Source organism: Taeniopygia guttata, chromosome 6, assembly GCF_048771995.1.
Source record: "Taeniopygia guttata chromosome 6, bTaeGut7.mat, whole genome shotgun sequence".
Lineage (NCBI taxonomy): Eukaryota > Metazoa > Chordata > Aves > Passeriformes > Estrildidae > Taeniopygia > Taeniopygia guttata.
Genome location: NC_133031.1, coordinates 22,467,027 through 22,490,391, shown reverse-complemented (window position 1 = coordinate 22,490,391; position 23,365 = coordinate 22,467,027). Strand labels below are relative to the sequence as shown.

General features: G+C 36.3%; 1 protein-coding gene across 2 annotated transcripts in view; it reads left to right on the top strand.

Moving 5' to 3' along the window:
* Positions 1–23,365, top strand: part of ADGRA1 (adhesion G protein-coupled receptor A1) — a 254,011-nt gene that overhangs the window by 197,944 nt on the left and 32,702 nt on the right. The window contains exons 1-5 of one of the 2 annotated variants that reach the window (XM_030276175.4): positions 6,312–6,456; positions 6,711–6,918; positions 7,841–8,049; positions 16,312–16,439; positions 17,366–17,489. In XM_030276175.4, the coding sequence (XP_030132035.3) occupies positions 6,436–6,456; positions 6,711–6,918; positions 7,841–8,049; positions 16,312–16,439; positions 17,366–17,489 (690 nt within the window). In that variant the 5' untranslated portion in view covers positions 6,312–6,435. Of the gene's footprint in view, positions 1–6,311; positions 6,457–6,710; positions 6,919–7,840; positions 8,050–16,311; positions 16,440–17,365; positions 17,490–23,365 lie in introns of those variants that run through there. The other variant, XM_030276174.4, reaches the window with a different exon arrangement.

Genomic DNA, 23,365 nt, shown 5'->3' with positions numbered 1-23,365 from the left:
CTGTGATCAACCAGTGCTTTCACATCCTTGTCCTTATCTTTTGCTTTCCAAAATGGCTTGTTCCACCAGCTTATAATAGACAATCTCATTATAAATATGTAAAACATGATTTAGAACATTGTCTTAGAGGACATTCCTCTTTGTTTCAAGGTCGTCAAACAAAAATTGAAAGTCTTCAAGCTGATTTTCATACAAACTTTGGATATATTCACTCCAGCCTGTCTTCTCCTTTCAAAGTAAACAATTGTATTATCAATTGGAGCTTGTTCCTTATTCACCTGAAACTAATTGCTGCTAGTTCTTAATGTCTCAAAAGAAATCAGGTGAATTGTATTGCCCTGTCTGGAAAAATACTGGAGAATTATCATTTGGGTCTGGCATTATTTACCTTTAGTAAATCTACTCTGTCTCCCTTCATGTTCTTTTTCTTTCATTTCTTTTTTTTTTGATCACTTTTTCCTTCACCATAGCTCATTAACAGGTCAGTTGTTGCTTGTAGATTTGCACATATTTTCATTTTCTTAGAGAGTTTGCAAGATGTTCAAATATGAAATATAAAATCCTAATTTGAGACTTTTGGTTTTAACTTTTATTGCAAAAGGGCTACTGACAATCAGATTTCCAGATTATTTTACATTATCAGCTTTTCTAACATTTCAGTGCTGTTTGCCAAATCTGTTTTTATAGAAACAGATTTTCTAGAAAACTTGTGATTATTAATTAGGGAGAACATAAAAAAAATTAAGAATTTTTTTTTAATCTTTTGATGCAATTTGCATATATTTATTATTGATGCCACAATTTCACTGTGCATCAAACCACCCTTTATGCCTGGCTAGAACAAAGACTCTATGCTTAGTTTTCTAGAATTGAGATGGAAGTGCGCTGCAGAATTACTACATAATGACTTTATCACATAATAATCCCAACATGCTTAGCAGTTTTGTCTCAGTAGCCAGGTGATTTGATGTTGCATTTTTGGAAGTACTGCTTAATTTCATCCAGGGAATCTATACAAACTTTGCTTTTCACCTGCTGCTAGTCATGCCTGAGCCTTTCCATACTTGGGTTTAAACAGCTCTCCAGAAAGCACAGTTAAACTAAGACAAATTAGTAGCAAGATGCTGTAGGTAAGTTAGCATGGCTGGGGGACTCCTACTTTCCTTGCTTGGTATTATCCCATTAAAAATAAAAAAAAAAAATCCTGTTTCTTTTAACACCTGGCAAGTTGCTTGTCTTGTATAAGCGTTTTCAATCTGGCATTGTTTTCATTATTTTTACAAACGCCTTTTTTGGTATTTTCCCACCTGGTCTAAATTTTGGGGGCTTTTTGTTGATGCTTTTAATCCCAGAAAAAGCGATCAGAACTCATGCACAGACTACCTAAAGCCTCATAGAACTGGGCCAAATGCGTGTCCTTATCTCATATATTTTGTGCTGAGATAATGCCTAAGAGTGTTGTTTAAATACCTACAAGGAGAGACAGTTGAAAAGCACAATTGTGCCTCTTTCTATTTGTTAACAACTGAATCTTTAACATAAACCACAAACTGAAATCTTCCGTTGCTTCTAAGGATCTGCTGTCTTATTTGAGAGAATAAATAAAATCTATTATATATGTATAAATAATTTATTTGCTTGATTTTATTATGATGACATCACTGTTAACTCAGTACATATTTAATAGTGTAGCTATTAGAGCTCTAGTTTCTACTTTTTTTACTGTAACTTTATATAGCTTGTACCTATTTTGGCAGCACCCTTATATCTTTAATAATTTAATATATGGTGTCTTGCATCTGCATCTCTACACCACTTTGTCAGATTCTTTGAAATCTAGAAACAGTGAAGCTGCTTTTCCAGTTCTCCTCCAGGTTTTAGGTGATTTTATTTACTCTTTTTTTTTTCCCTTCTCCAGATTTTCTCTGACCTGTTGTAAAGGTGCTGGTTTTTAAGTTTAGGAAATTGCTGACTGGAAAAATATACCTTATGACACTTCTGAGGACTAAGAAATGGATGGTTTGCTATGAAATATATTTTATCTTAAACAGAAGTACTGTGGCTGAACTCAAAAGCCAATCTAGTACCGAGGCATACACAAGGAAGAGTTACTGAAAATAGTTTGATTTTTGTCATTCCACAGTGGTTACCAAGTAGGTTTCTTGATAATGATTGTTTGATAATGAGTATGGTCTCTCATATGCTAAATTTTAGGCAAGTTGAACACTGTGATGGGAAAACAAAGCTGCAAGAGTAAATGGGAACAGGCCTCTTAAAGGAATTATGAAAGTAGAAGGGCCAACATATCACAAAGTCACCTAAGGCAAGAGGCTGTCTTTCCTAAACACTTAAAAACCCCTTGTAAATGCTAGCATTCGTTATAAGGAATGGACTGCTACCAGAAAAAAACTGCCTAGGGAAAAACTTCACTTTAAATCTTTCCTTTTTCCCTTAAAACATTTTTAATAAGGGCCACATATGCATGAGTTGCAAGAAAGCCAAGCATCTGTAGCTCTCAATATCCTGAGGACCGTTTCCACTTTGGAATGAGATTTTTAATTCAAATTTAAAAATTTTAGAATACAGTTGGATTTATTGGCTCTGTTTTGGTGCCTCAGATCTTTTGCAAAATTATACACAGACACACACACACACACACACACACACACACAAAATAGGTCTAAAATGGAAAAAAACCCCAAAACTTCAAAAGTACTTACAAAACTGTACTGTCCAAATTATGCTTCAGAGTGTTTAAAACAACCTTTTATTCTGCTTTTTGGATAGTTGACTGGATTCCAAGAAGTTGTATGAGCCAGGAGTCCTAGGAGGTCTCCCAGAAAATCCCAAGAGCTGGTTTAGAGTTGATAAGCCCTCTATCCCTGGCTGCAGGTCACAGAGCAGATCTTCAGATATCTGGGCAGATGACATGGAAGACACTTTAGAGAGTTTGAAAATTGCATAATTTCTATCATATTTGTGTGCAAATTGGTGGATGTATGAATAGCTTTCATTTTAAAATACAAGCATTTTCCAGAAGAAAAATGCTCCTTAGAAGAATCTGCACTGTGTTCAGGATTCCCTTTTCCTAATCAATGCGAGTACAATCCAGTTAACAGGACTAAAACTGAAATGGGAGTCATGATGGGATTATTGACATTCTGTTTTGAAAACACTCACAGAATGTCTAAATCCTGACTAGTGAAATGCTGACACAACCTGTAAGCTTTTCCAGGAAGATATGAGATGCCAGTGCTGTCATTGTAAAGCTGCAGCTCCTGTGGTGGGTCTGTATTGCTCTTTCTCTCTTCTCAGCGGTGCAGGCAGCATTTTGCCACTAGCATGCTCAGATACTTTACTTCCTATGTGATGTGGTGATATGGGGCCCAAATTAAAAAAAATTAAATGAGATGATTTATGTGAATTTTGAAGCATCTGAAGCACAATACTTGATGTTGCTGTCATTGGTTTTAGTAATATGTGTTCCCGTATTTCATCTCTGAACTCTGGAGCATCTTACAGGGCAAAATAAATGCCATCATTTTAATCTCACTTTAGTGAGAGGGAAACTGAGGCAAGAGTGGGGAACTTACTTATGCTTCACTTCACACAAGATTAGCAGAATACAAGACTGAACCTTCAATTGGGTTCCCTCTATCCTCTACCACAGTAACAGGAACTACCTCAGTGCTCAGATCCTCCCTCTCATGTGAATAATAAGTAATACTATTGAAAATTCTCACACATCTTAGATGAAAACAATGTATTTATTCATATTTTTAAACAGCACTGTGAATGTGTGGGCCTTCACACTATGTGCATTTTTCATTAATATCATACTACAGGATCTTGTTGGCAGGCATGTTGCTGTAGCAAACAGTTGGATATTTAATTTTGAGACATTGCTAAGTAAATATTTGATGTGCAGTGAGTAGTTTGACTTTATGTGTACATTTGTCCAGTTAAGGAATACTCTGTCCAGACTCCACCAGACCACCTGCACTCAAAAAAAAAAAATTGAAGTAACAGGTAGTATAAATGAGCAGTAGTCACAATAAAACTGTACTCCAGGAAGTGACTGTAGGCAATTTAGTGAAGTTTATTAAATAGATTGTGTTATGGGTATTCATATTCATTCTGAGCAGACAACGAGGGGAAAATGCTCTCCTGAAGTCTGATCAGGAAAATGTTTTCTGTAAATGTGTCTTTTTGTCAGGTAAATAATTTGATGTTGCTGCATGTTTGAGATTTGCTCAGTCAGCTTGAGCAGCGCAACCAGTCCACACTAATTCCTTTGTGCACAGCTTTTCTTCTCTGCCTTCGACCTTGGCCCTGTGATGTGAAGCTGCAGTCTGTGGGTAAGGCTGGGGCACCATGGGCAGGTGCCTCCCGCCCTGCTGTGTGCTGGAGGGTCTCTGCAGGCAGGGAGGGCTGGGTGCAGCTGGTCCTGCCCAGCCCTGCTCGGGCACAGGTCAGCAGGGAAGGGCTGGGTGCAGCTGGTCCTGCCCAGCCCTGCTCGGGCACAGGTCAGCAGGGAAGGGCTGGGTGCAGCTGGTCCTGCCCAGCCCTGCTCGGGCACAGGTCAGCAGGGAAGGGCTGGGTGCAGCTGGTCCTGCCCAGCCCAGGGACTGCCACCAGCCCCAGCTCCCTGTGCTTCAGGTGGGAGCAGGTTCCACTCTGAACCTCCCAGTCCCACAGGCAAGCTCTGTCTACACCATTACTTTTTCTTATTACTATCAGTAAGTCCCAATGGAGAAGCAATTAGAGAACCACAATAAATTAGATGATTTGCCCTCTTAGCAAAAGTTGTTTTCTCTGGTTTGTGTATCTGCTTTTGTCAAGTCATAGCACATTGTTGCTTCACCCAGTGCCTTTAGCTGTTGGTTTCATTATCATAAGCTTATTCATATGCTTCTATCCTTCTCTTTTTGTGTATAATGAGTAATTAGTGTAATTTAATATGTCATCATTGTTGCTTTTCCCAGCACAGAATAATAACAAAAATACAGCATAAATATAAAGTTAATCGCATTGTATCCTCTCTTACACATCTGTATATCTCCACATAAGTCCTCAACAGTGATCTGGGGTATGATAAATGACACTTTTAAAAAACTCGTTGCATAGTTTTTGATAGCAATTTTAAGGCCAAAATGGTATAATCAGAGGTTCAGCATATGCAAATACTTGGGATATCATAGACTGAATATGTCTTTTTCAGAAGAATGAGATAAAGCCAATTATAACAGTTTTTGTGAATTAGACAGTGGAAACAATCTCAGGCTGAGTGCTTGATGTTTAGCTCAGTTAATACCAATTAAAGCCTTCATAATAATTTAAAATTCTAATGTAGAAATGTTCTGTTACTTTTTACTCTTTTTTTTCCTGAGTACTTTTAATGAGCAGCATCGCCTAGATTGAATACTTTTTTTAAAAAGGATGGTTTTGCATTTTTACTGTTAAAATCTGAAAATCTTCCTAAAATATACATGGTAAAAGAAAAATGGTGTACAGAAGTCTTTATCTCTTTATTTAAACATTCAAATGACATCACAGACTACTCATGCCTTCCTTCCATATTTATTCCATGGTCACTAGATGCTTCTCATACTCATTTTAGTTTGCTGATCTCTGTTACACCTTTTATCTCTCACATGTGTATTTCTCCCAGCACATGGATGTATATTAAATGTCGTGTTTCTTTATATTGTTGTGAAGATCATTGTTTTACTTCTGAAATAGGTAGTGCACATGTGCTATGAGCAAACTGTGGTAATCTATGTAAATTATTTGCACAGAGCCATACTCTGCCCTTGGGGGAAATGCAAATTAGAACATTTTGTAGTTTGTTTGTTTTTAAATACATACACTTTTCACATCAAGGCTCAGGACAGACTCCCTGTTTATTTTTCCATTGCTCATCATTTGTTATTCCTTGTAAATATCTCAGTCTTTAATGATTAGTTTGCTACTTTGGCAGATAAAAAACGCTTGATGAGTGAAGTCCTCAAAACACAATGTTTGTTGTATTTTATATATAGCTCTGCTGTAAGGGATTTATCTGCTTGTAAAAGGGTATGTAACACACCACTCAAAGCCTTTATTGTGATCTGACAGTTATCATTCATTTTCTCTCCCAGTGTTGTCTTGTTCTTTTCTTTTACATTAGTGTTTGTAATATATTTTAATCCTGCATGACTAAAACATAGTTAACTGATTTTCCTTACATGAAGCTAGAAAAGCATATTCCTAAACTGTGTTGTTTACTGCACTTGCAGTTCTCTGCAGATGTAACTCGTTTTAATAATAAAATTATTTTTATACCCTTTAAGTACCCTTTCGGAGAAATGTTTTAATGTAAGTTGTCTGATTCTATTTTAAGTGAAGGAGAAAACCTGGTAGAGGTTGTCTCTTTAAATCAGATCTGCAGTGTTGATGGACCCTCTAGCAGGCACGGTAAGAACCATTCTCACCTCTGCAGCAGGGAGCTTGACCATATAGACTCTCACATTCAATCAAAACGTTTTCCCTTTTAATATGCACTGTACCAATCCTATTCCCATGGTTACAGCCCGTGCTTCTTTGGTTGCTTCCAGACTGTTGGAAAAGGAAGGCAGCATACATTTCTTGTACAGGAGTTTAAAACATCATGAAAGCAACCCTGTTGTGATTTGCATTTTAAATGTTTCTTTTTTTTTCTCATTGTACAGAATGCTGTAGCAGTAGCTTCAGTTCATTTGCCACAGCCTGTCTTCTCTCAGTCTTCAGCCTGGCAATCTGTTGATAACTCCACTTGCAAGCTACAGTTTATTGTCTTTCGGAATGGAAAACTCTTTCCTAGCACAGGAAACTCATCAAATCTCGCAGATGATGGGAAACGTCGGACGGTTGCCACACCAGCTGTTTTTGCTAAAATAGGTGAGAAGCTCGTATGCATTATTTTCTTTCATCTAAAAGCTACGGTATACTTGATTGTGCAGAGAATAGAGGGGTAGAGTATGCAGTGTGCTGGGAGGCTGGAAACAGTCTGTCTTTAGTACAATGTTTGCAGTTGTTCCTATCTGCACGATTTTATTCAGATTGTCCTGCAAATAATGAAATGCCCTTGCACTACAATTAGAATGCAAATTCTGGGCTACTGTTTGTTGACTGTGTTGTTACAGATGCTTGCTTCTTAAAGCTATGGGAAGAAACCTTGTTTTACTCTTTACAGTTGCAATGTTAATGTCCTAGGCACTGGTAAAAATAAGGCTTTTGGAGTGGGAGTAGTGCCCTGTTGCATGTATCAATAGTCAGCAGTATACTTGCTGATACGATGGATGTAAAACAGGTGTTGTTAAAGACTTTTATCTAAATGACATACATTGTATGTGCTAGTGAATCACTATTTTGATTAATTGCTCACCGATGCAATTTTACTAATTTTGTCCAACACCGAGTGATGCTTTCATTTCTGTTAACATTTTTAAATGTTTGAATGTTACTTTCAAAGCACAGAATTGTCTCAGCAAATAATCATGCCATGAAACTGAGCCGTTCCTGCAGTTACATGGGCAGTAGTGCAAACTGGTCATAAATGAAGAATCTGAAACAATAAAAAAGATCCCTTTTGTGAGGAATGAGCAGATCATTTTGACACAATATGTGATTTAAATGCTCAGATTTATTCATACTATTGCAAACTTCTCTGATAGGAGCACTACCTTTAATTTTGACCATTAAGATTTTATGTCCTCTGTCTTTTTTCCCCATAGTTTAGTGTATCTGGTCTCTTTACAGAGCATTCATCACTAAAGGGTTTTCCACTCCGTCTCTCTGATTCAGTTTTTTCCTTTTGCAGATGGGTGCAGTTTTGGAAACCTCAGCAGCCCTCTTACTATAGGATTGAGGCACTTTGCACGGGGTGTAGACCCCATTGCAGCCTTCTGGGATTTTGACCTTCTAGATGGACATGGAGGCTGGAGGGGAGAAGGGTGCCACATAATTAGTTCTGCAGGCAATATTACCACCATTCAGAGTACACACTTCAGTAACTTTGCAGTGCTAATGGTAAGTATATGACTTGGCAAATATACCTGTATTTCTCTCTCTTTTTTGCTATGCATTTATGTTTTATTTACGTGCATCTGTTTCATTCTGATCTGTTTCGTTCAACTGACCTTCTGGGTTTTTATAATAATGTTTAGCATAGAACATTCTAAAAGGAAGTAAGTTACTTAACTGCTAGTAAGTGAATAAACCTAGTGGTCAGTTTTAATATCCTGAGACAGGCCTAATCAGAAATGACATTAACTTCAGTCTTATAAATGAAAGTTCCATCAAGGAATGATTAGTACATGATGGTTATAAATTATATGACAGGGTTTAAAAATGTATACTCCTGTGTGCTTTTACATCAGCACATCTCAGATGCTGGTCTGCTTTTGTTCCTGCCCTGCACTGTGTTGATCATACTAATTAGTTGCAGGCATACCGCAATGTTGAATCATTTAATAAATGGAGAGGAATAACATCTTCTGCTCTTTTAAGTATGGACAGAGCTGTCCTTGTTGATTCTGTGGGAGTTTTGGTTTGTACACCAATGCCGATAGCCTACTTACAAAATTGCTGTTTGTGAAGGAAAATATTCCTGTGCAGTTCTAACACATCAGCTGCTTTGCTCTGTTCTCAGTCACACTTACAGTTCCCATTGCAGTTATTTAACTAACCTGCTTAACAGAAAGTTACCTTCGTGCAAAAATATGCATACAATGATGAACTGTTATAATTCAGGGACTAAAGGAAAGCGGACAAGAAATTGAAAGGTTTCTAAGCTTTAGAAAATGTTTTCACCCTTAAAAATATTTATTATAAACCAATTGTAAAAAGATTAGACATGAGTACTATTAATACTACAATGCTCCTGAATGCTGATGCCGGATAGCACTGTAGATGCTGCTTGTGTACTTTACAGAAATGTTTATAGTTGAGTAAATAATGTATTGTGTGTATGTGTAAGGGACAGCAAACACAGGCGACAGGAATTGCGAGGACGTGTGCAGAGAATACCAATCTGCTGCTGTCAGATGGAGCCCAGATGGCAGCCAATCATAGCACAAAGCTCTGGTGCCCACGAGTTAAATGCAGATATTATCGTCCACTTCGTAAGAACTGATTTCCCTGACACTTAGTTGAACATTTCTTTACCCATTATAGAATTTTTCAGAATTTAAGAGCTGTTCCTCAGATTTGATGACATTAAATATACCTTATTGTCTACAGCTCCTGTGAGATCCCTGTTCCCCCAGCCTCTTGTTTCCGAGAGTGTGAATCATAATTTGCTTTGAGGATGTTTTTCTAAATTAATTAAAGAAAGCACCTGTTGACTTTGCAGGTGCCACACCCAAAATGGCTTCCTCCTCCTTCAACTGCTCGAGTTCAGCATGTTGCTCTTAAACTTTGAGCAGTTACTAAATGTTAATTAATTGTTTGCAATCAACCAATTCCATAGTTTGTTTTTGCTTGAAAAGTTGAGTACTGACACAAGGGCTGCAGGTAATTTTTTGGTTTGTAAAGCCCAATTATCTCTTATAAGATGTAGGAGATGGGTTTTTCTACAACTGTAAAGGCAACTGAGGCACTTTTTACTGGAGTTTTTGTATCTGGTATGTAATTCTGCTTTAGGCCTTGTGTTTGTTTGGTTATGAGCATTTGACTGTGCTTTATTTCATGTGTGCATCTTCCAATTTTATCTGTGTAAGACAAGAAAGTAGAATCTTAGAATCACCCTTGCTTTGCAATTTCTATGGTAGCAAACAATGGGATATGCTTCTTAGCTCATGTTTCACAGTAACTTTTAAGGAAAAGGATTACAAGTAATTTTAAAATATACATATATAAATATCCACACACACAAATCCACTTTCCAGTCATTCCCTTTCTAAACAGATAATAGAAAATTTTTGTAGCTTCATTATGTCCAAACATTTTCATTCAAGTATTATTTCTTAATCACTGTTTTGTGGCATAAAGTCAAGGATTACTTTATTTGATAGAAACTATGCTTTTCTGGGCAGTTCAATTCTCGTACCAGAAATGAAAAATACTTAATTGTTCTGCATTATTACTAATTTATAAAACGAACAGTATAAAGTGTCTATGTGTACCTTATTAATTTATATCTATATGCCTAATGTATTTTAAAATACTAACAAACCATCAGCAAATTCAAGATACCTGGCATATGGTGCGTAGCTAATGAAATTAGCTACAATATCATGATACATGTCATGAATCTGTAATTCTCTCATCTGTTAAACAACAAAAATTCATAATTGATTATTATGGTTTGGGGTAATTGCAGAAAACTGAAGTAATGTCTGTAAACTAAAAAGCAGCACTAAATCTTTACAATACAATCAGAATTGTGTGCATCCTGCTGTAGATTAAGTTGAAACAGAAACCTCAGTCAATCCAACTGTCCATTATATGGCTAGTGCAGCCCATATTCTGATTTGTCACCTTTTTAAATAGTAAGACAAAGTTTCCTAAGGTGCTTTCACAGAAGTTGTTTATGCCTATGTAATGTAAAAGGGTAAAAATAAAGGTTTTCTAGAGTCCTTTTTTTAGAAAGGCAGCAATCAAGGATTTATCAGCTACGATTGATAATTAATAAGCATGAGCATACTTCAAGTGAGAGGAGTCATTTAGAGCCCTTTGATTTCTCTCTGTGACAGTTGTTCAAGTGATGTCATTGAGAGAGAAAGTTTAGTTTGGAGGTTGGTTTGGGAAGAAGGTACATGTTCCTTCCCTCACGTGGCCTCACACTTTTACTTTGCTCTGGGTTGGACTGGCAAATAGAAGTAGAATAATAGAGTTAGACATAACAGAGCATTACATTTTTCTGATCAGGTTTTGAGTAGTATGTCCTAGAGGTGAGAGTAAAATGTGAACTAACTCCCACATTATATTCCTGCCTTTTACTTCACGTACTGTGTGCTTAGACCAGTCCTCTATTTTGTCTTTTCTTCTGTTATCTGTAGGAGGAAGAGTTCATTACATTACGCCTCTTTTGGAGGTGTCCAAAGCCCTCTAGGGTCCTGAACTCTGCAATATGATTGATTTTCTATTTTAAAGTAAAATAATGAATTTATATACTTTGAAGCTTTGTTATAGGTAATGATAAGTATTTGCTTCTTAAATACCATATATTTATGCTCTTGTGTGCACAGAGTTGTATATCAGTATTTTAATTTTTCAGGACGACACGTGTGTATGTTATAACCAAGCCAGAGACCTCTATATCTGAGTAATAACTCTTGAGGAGATTACAAAAATATCCAATAGCAACAATGAATTTCAAAATTTACTAAATACATTTTGGCATACATTATCCTTCATTCTTCCTTTCATTTTTCTTACAACACAACAGAAATTCAATAGTGATGGATATTACTGTAATTGTATACAGCATTTCCTTTCTCCCTTAGACTGCTTTGTCAATAGTAATTTCCTCAAATCTGCCAAATAAACACAAATAAAATTATTAAATCTAAGTATGATACTTCCTAATTAACATAAAATGGATTAATAAATATTCTTAGCACGTCTAATTGTAATCCTTAAAGTAGGTTAAATCAACATAAAATCATAAGTAGCTCCTTTCCTGTTTTGTCACAATTTGTCATATTATTCCAACCAACATAGGTGTGGGTTTTGTTGGATTTTTGGGTTTGCTTTATGTGCATAAGGAGTAATTATTTGTAGAAGTAGCAAGCATAGGGCTGAGGAGACTGAGCTGACAAAACCAGAGCATATTTGAAACTGTTCTGGAAGCAAACCTTGGAAAATGGTGTGAATGAGAAACTGAGAAGAGGCAGGATACTAGGAGTGGATTACAGTAAGAGTCAGGGCATTTTTCTCTTGTTTTGCAAGCATTTCCCCAATCTTTGAAGTATTTCAAAAAAAGCTACTTTTTCAACATTTTCATTGTTACTGGGGGCAATTGCAGAATTTCTTAAGCCTGTTCAAGAAGTTCAGTTCTGAACACAGAATTCTAAGTTTTCATCTTTCAGGTCTTCTCCAAATTAAGCAGCCTGTCTAAGCCTTTTGAGAAATTAATTCATGAGTCGGGGAAGTATTACAGAGATGTCATTTAGAAGGTTGACATAATTACAGTATTTGACATTTTCCCCATAGAGAACACAGGGTTTTCTCATCACAGGCTGTGGAAACATTGTTCTCTACTTGAAAAATCAGACTGCCTACAACAAGAGTTTCAAGAACGAAAATTTCAAGTATTTTTTCATGTTTAAACACGAAGTTAAACACCTACAGGATAGATCTTAGCAGAGTTTATGCACCAAAGATTATGAAAGTGATCCAGAAAGTTTACCTGTTATATGTAAAATTAACATAAAGTTTACCTGCTATATGTAAAATTAACATTTGTTGTAGTGGGAACTGCAAAATTTGCTGGAATTAGATTACTCTGCACGTGTGTAGATGTTTCCCAGTATGAAGAGGCTGCTAGGAGGCACGTGCTCCTCACTTCAGTCCTCAGCTGGCACGTACTGCTCTCTGCTCACATAATGCTCATCAGAGAATGCTTAGCCCATATGGACAGTATTGAGCCCAGCCCCCAGAAAAGGCTGCTTTTTTAAGAATATTCCTGACTTACATTCTTTTGCACAAAGCCTTGGAATTAGAGTACTCTTAAGAGCAAGATCTGCTTTTTATTTCTTTTTCCTTCCATGAACATTTTATTAAATTGCATTTAATAATATGTATTATTTGCTCTGTAAAAGGCATAAACTGTCTTGGTACTGGGCTCAAAATTCCAGGCTTGTCTCCTCTAAAAGGCAGAGATTTTATCACAAATCAGATCTCTGGCTCAAGCTTTCTTTTTGTTTGTTTTTCCTTTCTGTTGGCTGAATGGATCTTACATTCATCATGGTGCAACTTCAGCCAGCAGGTAAATGGATTCTGATTGTAAAGCTCAGTAAAATAGCCAACTCTTGGAAGATAGATGGAAATTAAAGGCCTGGAATCCAGGCCTTGGGACATTTCATTGTCTTGGTGGCTTCTACTGGGCTCCTTTCAATTCAGCAATGTCATTCTTGTACTGAAGTGGACACGATAGTTGAGATTTGGGCTCACAAGTGGTGAATAGAAGGGAATAATAATTCCCCTCCCTCTTCTGTATACAGTCTTGGTAATATGGCCCAATATGGGATTCACCTCGTGTGCCCCAAGAGCTCACCACTGTCTTGGTTTGTTTCACACCATCTTAAAAGGGTGAATGAATGACAGTTTCTCATTAGACAACAACTAACAGGCCTTGTAGCTGTAGACACCAGTTTGTAATGGTCTAAGTCTTATAGGTATTTGTTTTCCTGGGATAATTCCTGTGGTTTTTCAATATCATCATGATTTGAATCCCCTCTAGGAAATAAAATCAAACCTAACTTTTTAAAATGTAACATACAATTTTGCTGCTTTGCATACAGCATTTTAAAAAATGCTTCTTTTCTGCATGTTGTCTTCCCCAGATTACTCAAGGGGAAGTTGATGGATCAATAAGGTTTAATTATCATCAGAGAGCAGACAAGATGCATCTGTTATTTATCTATAATGAAATCAGTTTTCAATATACAAAACTTCTAAAAAGGATATTCTACTTTGGCATTAATGATTTACATACTCAACATTTTACCATTTATTTACTATAAAGGATTAGATAAACGATAAAATTCATATTTAAAAATGGAAGTAGCTTTAAGATGCTGATTGTTCTTCATTCTTCTGCAGGCAAAATGGTTGTATTCCTTTAGGACACATGGCATTTGCTTTTATATGGATGATCAAACACAGGGAGATGTTGAACCTTACATTTACACTATTAAAAACTAGTTCTTTAGTACACAGTGATGGTACTCAAGTAAAATTGCTTTCATTTTTTTCAAATGTGTAGCTACACATTTCAAATGTGTAACTTCACTGTGCTTCCTTTTTTACAACTTTAACTTTCCATGGTGATATCCAACTTACTTATATTTAAATAACTGTGCTGTTACTACTGTATAGTTACAGTAGCACATTTCTGAATGCAGAGAAATTGTGTACCTAAATTTACGCCAAAGTGTACTATAATATATTAAAATATAATTACATCAGTAAGAGCTAGAAGTAAATGTTTTATCATTTTCAGAAGATTATTTATTTTTAAATTGTCCAGTTGTTTGCATTACTACTCATAATATGAGCTAAAATTGTATTGAACATTCCTGTTAAATACTGATTCATCTACCTTGAGAAACTTACTCGATAAAAGAATTAATGGGGAGATAATGCAAATAAAAACATGGGAGAAAAATATGACCAGGGTGAAAAGGGTATTTGAGAGGACATTCAGAGACAGTTCTGAACCAACAGACTTTTAAAGAATTATTTGAAAGTTACAAAGCCATGATATCCTGATTGTTTATTCATGCTCACTGGAAGAAAACAAGAATGAGAAGGCTTTAAGAGCCTAGGTCTGTCATGCTGAAAAACTAGCACATCAAAAGACAGAGCTTTTTCCTCTTCTTTTCCATTTGTGATTGAGGGAAGAGTAGCAAGAACTGACACCTCTAGATGAGACAGCATAATCTGAGTTCCTCCTTGAGAAGCGACTCCACCTCTCACCTGGGTGCTGGTGAACTGGCAGGGCAGAGAGAGAACTTGTGTGAAGGACAGGAGTAAGAGAGCAGGTTTAACTGAGGTTTAACATGCAAGCTGAGGAAGTACTTGAAGAGAAATAGGATGTGATAACATATAGTTAGCATTTTGCTCATAAGTTATTTTTTCATTTTGATGGTCCTTCTTATATATGTTGTGAGCTGCTCTGTTTAGAACTGACATTCATATGCACCTGGAGAAACCAGTACAAACAATCTTAGAAACTTTAAAGCTAATCATGAAGGAAAATAATAACTACCAGGGCATCAGTTACTTGAGAGAATCATTTTAGAAGGTAAACTAAATTCTCACCATTTAGTAATTGCATATGAGCATTATCTGCTTGTACGTGGACAAGTTCATATTCATAAATAATGGTGCTAGAAATCAGCTCTCTGCATGCAAATGCAATTAAACAGAGGTATTAGCATTACAGTCCCAGTTTCCTAAGAGGAGATTTCACCTCTGGAAAATAATGTATTGAATCTTCTTCCAAGGGAACCTAAAACTGACAAATAAGAAAAAAGTATTTTAAAAGTTTCCCAATATTTTAAATGTTAGAGTTTTCTGCATTGTCATATTCGGTATTATTTCAGATTTTAGCTTTTTCTGCTGGGATGTATATTCATTTTTATGTGCAGAGTTAGTGCCACTGCACATGGGAAATGGCATGAAGATGACACTGTGTTTGCATTCAGGTGGTAGGTTTTGTGTATAAATGTGTGCAGAACACATTTCTGTGTGCAGAAATGTAGTGCCACAAGCAAATGTGGCTTAATGCATTAAAGGGAATGTAATGTTTGCTCTAATACAGATAGTCTGAATTTAATTCAGATAGTCTGAAGACATTCTGTTTTATTTAATGGGCTCCTTTTGCTTTCCATTCATCACACCTCCAGATTTAGCTCTCCTAAATGTGTAATTTAGAATGGGAATTTGATAAGGTTAATTTTACAAATATATTGATAGTCTTTCATTGTTTTTCATGAAGAATTGTGTCACTTTTGAACACTAACATGTTCAAAAGGAACACATAGATCTTTACTTAGCAGTTAATATAGCTGTCCAAGTTACTTTTGAATTACAATAGGGAGTAGAGTACTTCCAACTAAGTGTGAAGGTCACTGGGTTACAGGAGTTGTATCAACTGGTAATTATATTTGAGTCAGTTGATAATTTGAATGTATTCTCATAGTTTTTTTTTTTCTTTGAGTGGTTCTTCTGCAGCCATATATATGCCATTTAGAGACCTTTATGGTGATTTGAAATTTTGTGCTTAATATCTTAGTAAAATATGCTCATAAAGTTCATGTTATCAGAAGGACCAGATACTGCTAATGCTGGGAAAATGTAATATTCTGTGTAGTTTTTAAGACCTTTTTTTAAATTAGGATATATCTGCTTGTACAAAAAGGTTAATTTCTGTCTAGCAAACTGTATGCAGATGAGGATGCAGTCTGTTACTGCAAATTCATGAACTGCATCTGCACTAAAAGTCCATCTTTTTTTTTACTGCCCTTGAAAGGGAACAACTAGAAATGACAGGACATATTGGAGTGACGTCTCAGTTTCACACATGCCTAACAATGTTAAATCATTTTGCTCTTTCCACAGGATTTTAAGACAGTGCTGTCTTTCCCCCAGTACCCAGGGGAGTTTCTGCACCCTGTGGTTTATGCATGTACTGCAGTTATGTTGCTGTGCCTATTTGCTTCCATTATCACCTACATTGTCCATCACAGGTAAGAATTCCATTTTAAGCATATATTAAATGGTCAGCATGAACTTTTATGAGCCTTACTGTAAAGCTAAATTAAAATTATTTGAATTACTGTAGGGTAATAACAGCAGCAATATGATTAACACCAGAGAAATCAAAACTAAGTTTATGTTAACCTTTCTTAAGCTGTTTCTGAGCTTTCCTGGCACATATGTTTAAATTTTCTGCACAGTTTTCCTAAGATTTCTACATTAAACAATTTCTATATTCAACAATTTAATATAAAACCATGAAAACTATTAAGTTGTTTTCTGGTAAATTCCAGTCGAGCAGCCCTTTGGTCAGCTACACTTGCTGTAATGGCTTTTAAGACCAAGTTTGGTTGGAAGACTGGTAACTATCATTAGATTAAAGAAACTTGCTTTGTCTTCTAAGTTTGGGGTGTAGAAAACTTATGTTTTCTTTGATATGAAAAATTTATATAAATGCCATTTTAACTACATACTTCTGGTTAAAGACCATTAGCAATTTAAACGAGTAGGAATGTATTGTGCTGTAGAAGCTGCTAAATATTAATTATGTGAAGTTAATGCAATGTTTTCTGATCTTCAGCTTCCATTTAATCCTTTAGAGATGTCTTGTTAAAGTTCGGCATACATGAAGCTATGCAATAAGCCTTTTGCTTTTAGTACTCTACTTTAAATGCTTGATTTGGAGGAGGAAGCTTTAAATCAGTAGGCTTTTATGATTTTTACAATTTATTTCACCTTTTATCATTTATTGCAGTGCTATATAGGTCAGATTCTGTCCTCTGGGTAGATTGTTACAGAGGTATTCAAGAATCTGAGAATTTTATTCTATCAAATTAAGTGTTTTTCCCAAATAGTAATCATAATAAATAAGTTGGGGTTTGAATTTTAAAATGTGATTTTTTTTTTTTTTCAACAGCACAATCCGAATAAGCAGAAAAGGATGGCACATGCTTCTCAACTTTTGTTTCCATACTGCTCTCACATTTGCTGTTTTTGCTGGTGGAATCAATCGCATTAAATATCCAATTATATGTCAAGCTGTAAGTATCTGTCTTAGTAATTCTTACTAATAGAATTGAATCTTGCAAATGAGTTTTTAACGTAATATTGGCAGTTCTCCTTATTTTCTTATATTGTTCTTGTATCCTAAGTTTTTCAAAGTAAACTATTGTAAGCATGTCTTTTAAAGGCCAGTACTGGGATGTTCAGTGTTTGGTTGTCACGTGAGCTTCTCTAGGAGGGTGATCAATGTATTAACTTCTCTGAGGCTCAGATTGCCTCATTCTTGTTGTTTTGGCTTTTTTTAAGAAAAGCATTGAAAATCTTGGTATTTCTCTGCTGTACACAATAGTTGAAAACTATGAATCCAGAATACTTCTGTCCTTCTTGTATTTTGGATTGAATATGTGGGACTAAAGTTACTGCTCCACTTTTGTAACACATTCACTGTTTGCCTGGGGATGGCCCTGGCTTCTCTGGATGATCCCTAAGAAGACACAGCATACTTGTGATTTATGGACCCTTGTTTGCACTGCTGGACTGTTTCACATCTCTTACCTCAGCATTTTTGGGGCAATAGTGTGGTGAGATGCACAGACAGGGCTGGATTCAGCTGCTCTGAATATAAAGGCTGAGTCTGTCCAATGCGTAAAGAGAATAATTTCAGTCAGGTTCTGTAATGTCTGATAAGGGCTTGTTGAAATTTGTTTGTCTTGAATGTTTCTTCCTCTCAGATTTTGTAGAAGTGCACCAGGTCTCATGAATGTTGTTGGTATTTTCCTGTAGTAAAGCACTTTAATTAGCCAATGTTTTCCTGGATTTTTTGCCTGTCACTAAATCCAGTTCTTCTGGTTGCCTTGAATGGGTGTAAATAGCAAGAGTCAGGACCCAGCAGCAGAGTCACTGCAAAGCTTGCGTAATTAGTGTAAGAGTTCTCACTCTTACGGTGTTCAGTGAGGTGCTTTGGAAGCCTTTTGTGTATCCCTGTGCATGACCATCAGTAAACAGCACATGTGTGTCTACAAGCACTGTGATGTTCTGCATGTGAAGTCTACCTGTGTATTACATGGTACTCATTTAAATAACACAGTTGTCCACTAGATTGAGAGAAGTATCTCACAATATCCAGTGTATTATGTCCTAATTAATTTGTAAGTTCTAGCAAATTGAAATATCACTTACCATTGTCTTTGACTGCGGTTTGCAAGTGATAGTAGCAGATTAGTTTGTAGGGCAGTCATAGCCATGTAATTACATGGTTACAAATGACCATCTGTTGTTTCACTTGTTGTCTGATTATTTACTTTGCAGCTTGCATGGTAGCAACGTGATATTAACAGCTATAATGAAAAATTGATTGAGATAAATGTGTTATTAATAGCCTTTTGGAAGTAGTACATAAACTACAGGGGTACCTTAATAAAGTGCATTATCAGTGGCATCTGTCTCTTGCTGTGGGATAGGGCCAGATCCTGAGTTGCTGAGAAATGTGCACACCTAGTGAAACTGAATTGAACTATCCCTATATGTCTGCTAACCATTTTCATTAAGTTATGTATTTACCTGATAATATGCTACATCAACAGACAATATCATCAGTAGTTACAATATAGGAAAGACACAAGACAAAGACTGTTCTCTATTTCCTGGTAGAAATTGTCTGATGTAATTAGACAGAGCTGATGGTGAAATAGTCAAAGCAATCTAAGACAAGGCTCCAATAGCTGGTAATATAGGCTGAAAAACTGTTCACTTTGAGGACATCATACCCAGCCACAGATCCTTTCTTGCTTTCTGACAGCAAGATTTTCAAAATTGAGTCCCAGCACCTGTGTCCTGTGATAACCCTCAGACAATTACTCTGTGACTTAATATCCAACATGCCAAAGCTCTGATACTGGGGCTTAAAATATATTTGTGAAAATGTTACTGCTTCAAGCAGCACTAACATATTAGTTATACCACAGGTGTGACACCATTAGTTGCCATTCCAGAGGTACCCTTCATTCTGCTAAAATTCAAAGCACAACTTCAACCTGCAGCAATGCAATTTTCACTTTTCATTTCCCAAGTGCATAGAGAAAGATTCCAAGTGCAAGTATTTTTTTTGTCCTGATCACGGAAATGTTGTATAAAAACCACCATCTTTCCTATTGTAGTTATTCCTAAATCTTATGCAAAAAATTCACTGCAGCATAGTTATCAATGTGAAATAATAGACTAAGTTAACTTTTATCTTTCAAATTTAACCAAAAAGGGTGGTTCTAAATTAGCTTCATTTGGATCATCTTCTGTCTCTAAATGAGTAGTTACAGGTTAGTTTTAAACATCAGGAATTAATGCTATGGAAATGGGCCTATTTTCTGTGATAGCTGGAAGAACCTTCAAATCCCCTTCAAGGCAAAACAGTCACACAAAAAAAAGTCTTTTCATAAATGGTCAGACATTTATTTTTATGTGGAATCTAAAAATCTAAAATTCCCTTTTAAACCTGCATATCTATTTCAGAGAGGATTTTGTATAGACCTTTCATTTGCATATGTGCTCTGCAGTCTTTATGATTTGCAAAAAACCTGATGCTAGAGTGCTGGTCTAGAAGAGGTGGTTGCATCTCTGCACAGTTCCTGAGTGAATGAATCTACAGACTCTTTAGATTACCTTTGGATCTCATTCTGGGTATCACTGAATGTTGGCTGTTGTAGCATCCAGGCTCTTGAGTTTACTGGCAAAATCTTTCATGCAAGTCAGAGGTTGTCTTAGGAGCAGCAGGGCTAAATCAGAGGCAGTACACGACTGGAAAGGTGCTTGTGCCAGCCCGTGAGCCCTTCCATCTCCCAGCTGGGGCCTCGGGTTAAGTTGCTTCAGAAGGCAGAAGAAAGCTCACTCCTTTCATATAAAGAATGAGAGAGAAGAAGACACAACTGTTGCTGGATCACTCCCCATGTATAGGAAGCATCAATTCTGTACTCTCACAGATTTCTGTTCTGTGGCTTCTACTTCAGAGGAAAGGGTGATAGCCATGAGTTTATGGATGCTAGGGGATGAAATCATCAGTTAAATATGTTGAAGCATGAAGAAATGAAGAATGGACTTCTGGGCACAAGATTCAGGAGGGAGAAAAGTTATGGAAAGAGACAGAATTTTTTTTTTTTTTTTTTATTGCATGATCACTCCAATCACATCTCCAAGAACCTCTTTGGTTTATAAAATAAAAGCTTCCATGTAAACTTTGGCAAGGCTCAGATCTCCTTCTCCCTGATGAATGTCATATGTGAAGCTGCTTGTGAATTCATTTCTGTAAGGCAGTAGATCTTCAGCAAGAAAGGCAAAGCTCATTCCATACTAGGCAGCAGCCTACAAGTTGAACTCAGAAAGTTGAATTTCTTGTTCTAAATTTTCTACCTGTGAAGGGAGCATGAGGTTTTGCTAATGCTAAATGTTTAAAGATCATTAAATATTCACATCAATTGGTGTTAGAGACTGCAGAGAAATTCCTGAGCCCCTTCATCTCACAGAAAAGAATAATTTTTGTTGCGGGATTAAAAGTTAAATCAGAATGTTTGTGCATATCTGTGTCCTTCTTTAAATAAAACTGAATTAAGAAGTACAATCTTATCTGAAATATGATTAAAATTAGCAATAAAAAGAAATTAAATTAAAAATTTGGGGGAAATGAAGAAAATTGTGTGCAACTTAAAGCTGATCAAGAGACCTTTTGTGCCAAAATGCTTTGCATAAACGTGTATTCTGGTCATTACCATGGTAACTGCATCATATGGAACTTAACTTATCTCTGGGGTACTGAAATTTATTGAAGGAGCACAAACAGACAGCATCTTACTGAAGAAAAGTATAATCTTCTATTCAAAAGGCTAGTGCTTATTTCCAAAGATAAGAGTTCTAAGAACACAGGACATGTTAAAAATGAATCCAAGAAAATTTTTACCATATAACTGTGGTTATTAAAGAGCTTTTAGTTACGATGTTCTTTTCAATGCATATATTCTGGCAGTTTTTTCTGTACCACTTGGCCTGTCAGTGAAAAACCTTCTTAAAAATAGGGGTTATCACTTCAATATTTCCAATTATAATCCTTTATTCTGTTTGGGAAACTCAACCCTCTCCATACAATTTTTTGTGAAATACAAAAGTCCTGCTAATAGTGAAAATGGCTTTAAATTATCACTTTGGTATTTAATTTGTATATAGCTTTTGGCCTCTGAAGCTTTACAGAGGTAGAAATGCAGTAACAAGGTACGCACAGCTGAATTTGTACCCTGGGCCTTTCATGCATAACCTCAAGTTTGCATTTACTAAAAGAGTCAAGAAAGACTTTAATGAACAAAACCACATTGGTCTTTCTGTTGAGTCTCATTCTTCCCTCCTGTGTCATGAGCTGCCATCTCATGTATTTCTGCTGTAGGGCCCAGGTGCCTTCCTAGCCTGAGAGAGTTAGAAAGAGGTGATCCCACTGGAGGGGACAAAAGAACTTGCAGCCACAGTCCCCAAGCACAGCAATGAGGACGATGCATCTCTGTGACATTATTGATGTCATGAGGAGACGAGGAGGCAGAGAGCAAAACCCAGCACTTTGAAATACTGAACTTTCAATGGGAAGTGTGACAAGCATTTTTTTCACTAATTATTAGTGGATGAATAATAGCAAAAATTCTAGAATTTAGTGTAACAGCTCAGTGCACCCTTCCAAATTCCACACTTCTGCTGTGTCATGTCAAATCTGTTAGTCATAAGGAGGTCCAGTATCTTCAGGATAAATCCTTGTTTCCTTCCAGCAAGAAATGCAAATAGTTGGGGGTTTGGGATTTTTGTTTTATTTTGTTTGTGTGGTTTTTTTGAGTGAGAGATGTGAATCATTAAAGAGTTACTACAGAGAATGATAACATTTTTGCCTCCTCTATGTTTGTTTGGTTTCTCCATATATCAGAAGCAACTCAGTTGCTGAAACATGAGCACACCATGAAAAGCAGCAATGTGATGCAGGTGTGGCATAGCTGTGGTGTTTTCAGTCATTTCAGTTCCTCCTCAGAAGTTGAATAAAATTGTTTTGTTGTACTGTTTTTAGGTCTTACATTCATTTAAGTGGGTGATGATGTCTATCTATATGGTCATATATGTTTTCAGAATTTCACATGTAGGTGCCTTTTGACCTGGAATTGATTTCAACTGTTCCTATTATTGCACATACTTGTGTGAAAAACAAAATATATAGCAACAGGGCTATGCTGAAATGAGAAAGAGGTTAGGACATAATATATAGATTTTTTTTTTCCAGTTCTTTCTCATTATTTCTGCCTCCTTTTTCTTCCCCTTTTCTCTTCCTCCTGCCTCTGTGCTTATGCTCCTGTTCAGGGCATCCCTACAGAAACTCTGCAAGCTGCCTGTGAACCAAGTCCAGACAGCAGCAGTCCCTGAGCCGGCAGCATCTGCCAGCTCATGATACACTGTTGTCTCATTCTCTTATTTCTGCTTCTTTTACCTCAAGCAGCAGCAGTGATGAAGGCTTTATATTCCCTTGTCTAATGTGGCAGACAAGTCCCAGAGAAAATTACAAAGGGTTTTCTCTTGATGATATTTGCTGCTATCTTCAAATTTTGAGCTATAATACTAAATAGAAACAAAATGCATGGTTTTTTTTTCTTTACCCATCAATTATTTTGTTTTAAGTGGAGTAAAAATGAACACTGGTTCCAATATAAATCATTATAATAGATTTGTGTTAGCTTTGTTCCGCAATTCTCTATATTCCTTAAACTTTTATGTTCTTTCCAATTATAGCAATATTTTACTTGTCACTGCAAAATGTCAGGTTATTGCTTCAAAGGTAACCTCATTTTATATAATCAGATGCAGACTTAGCTGATATAATAAAGCACTGGAGATTGGATAAAATTCCAAT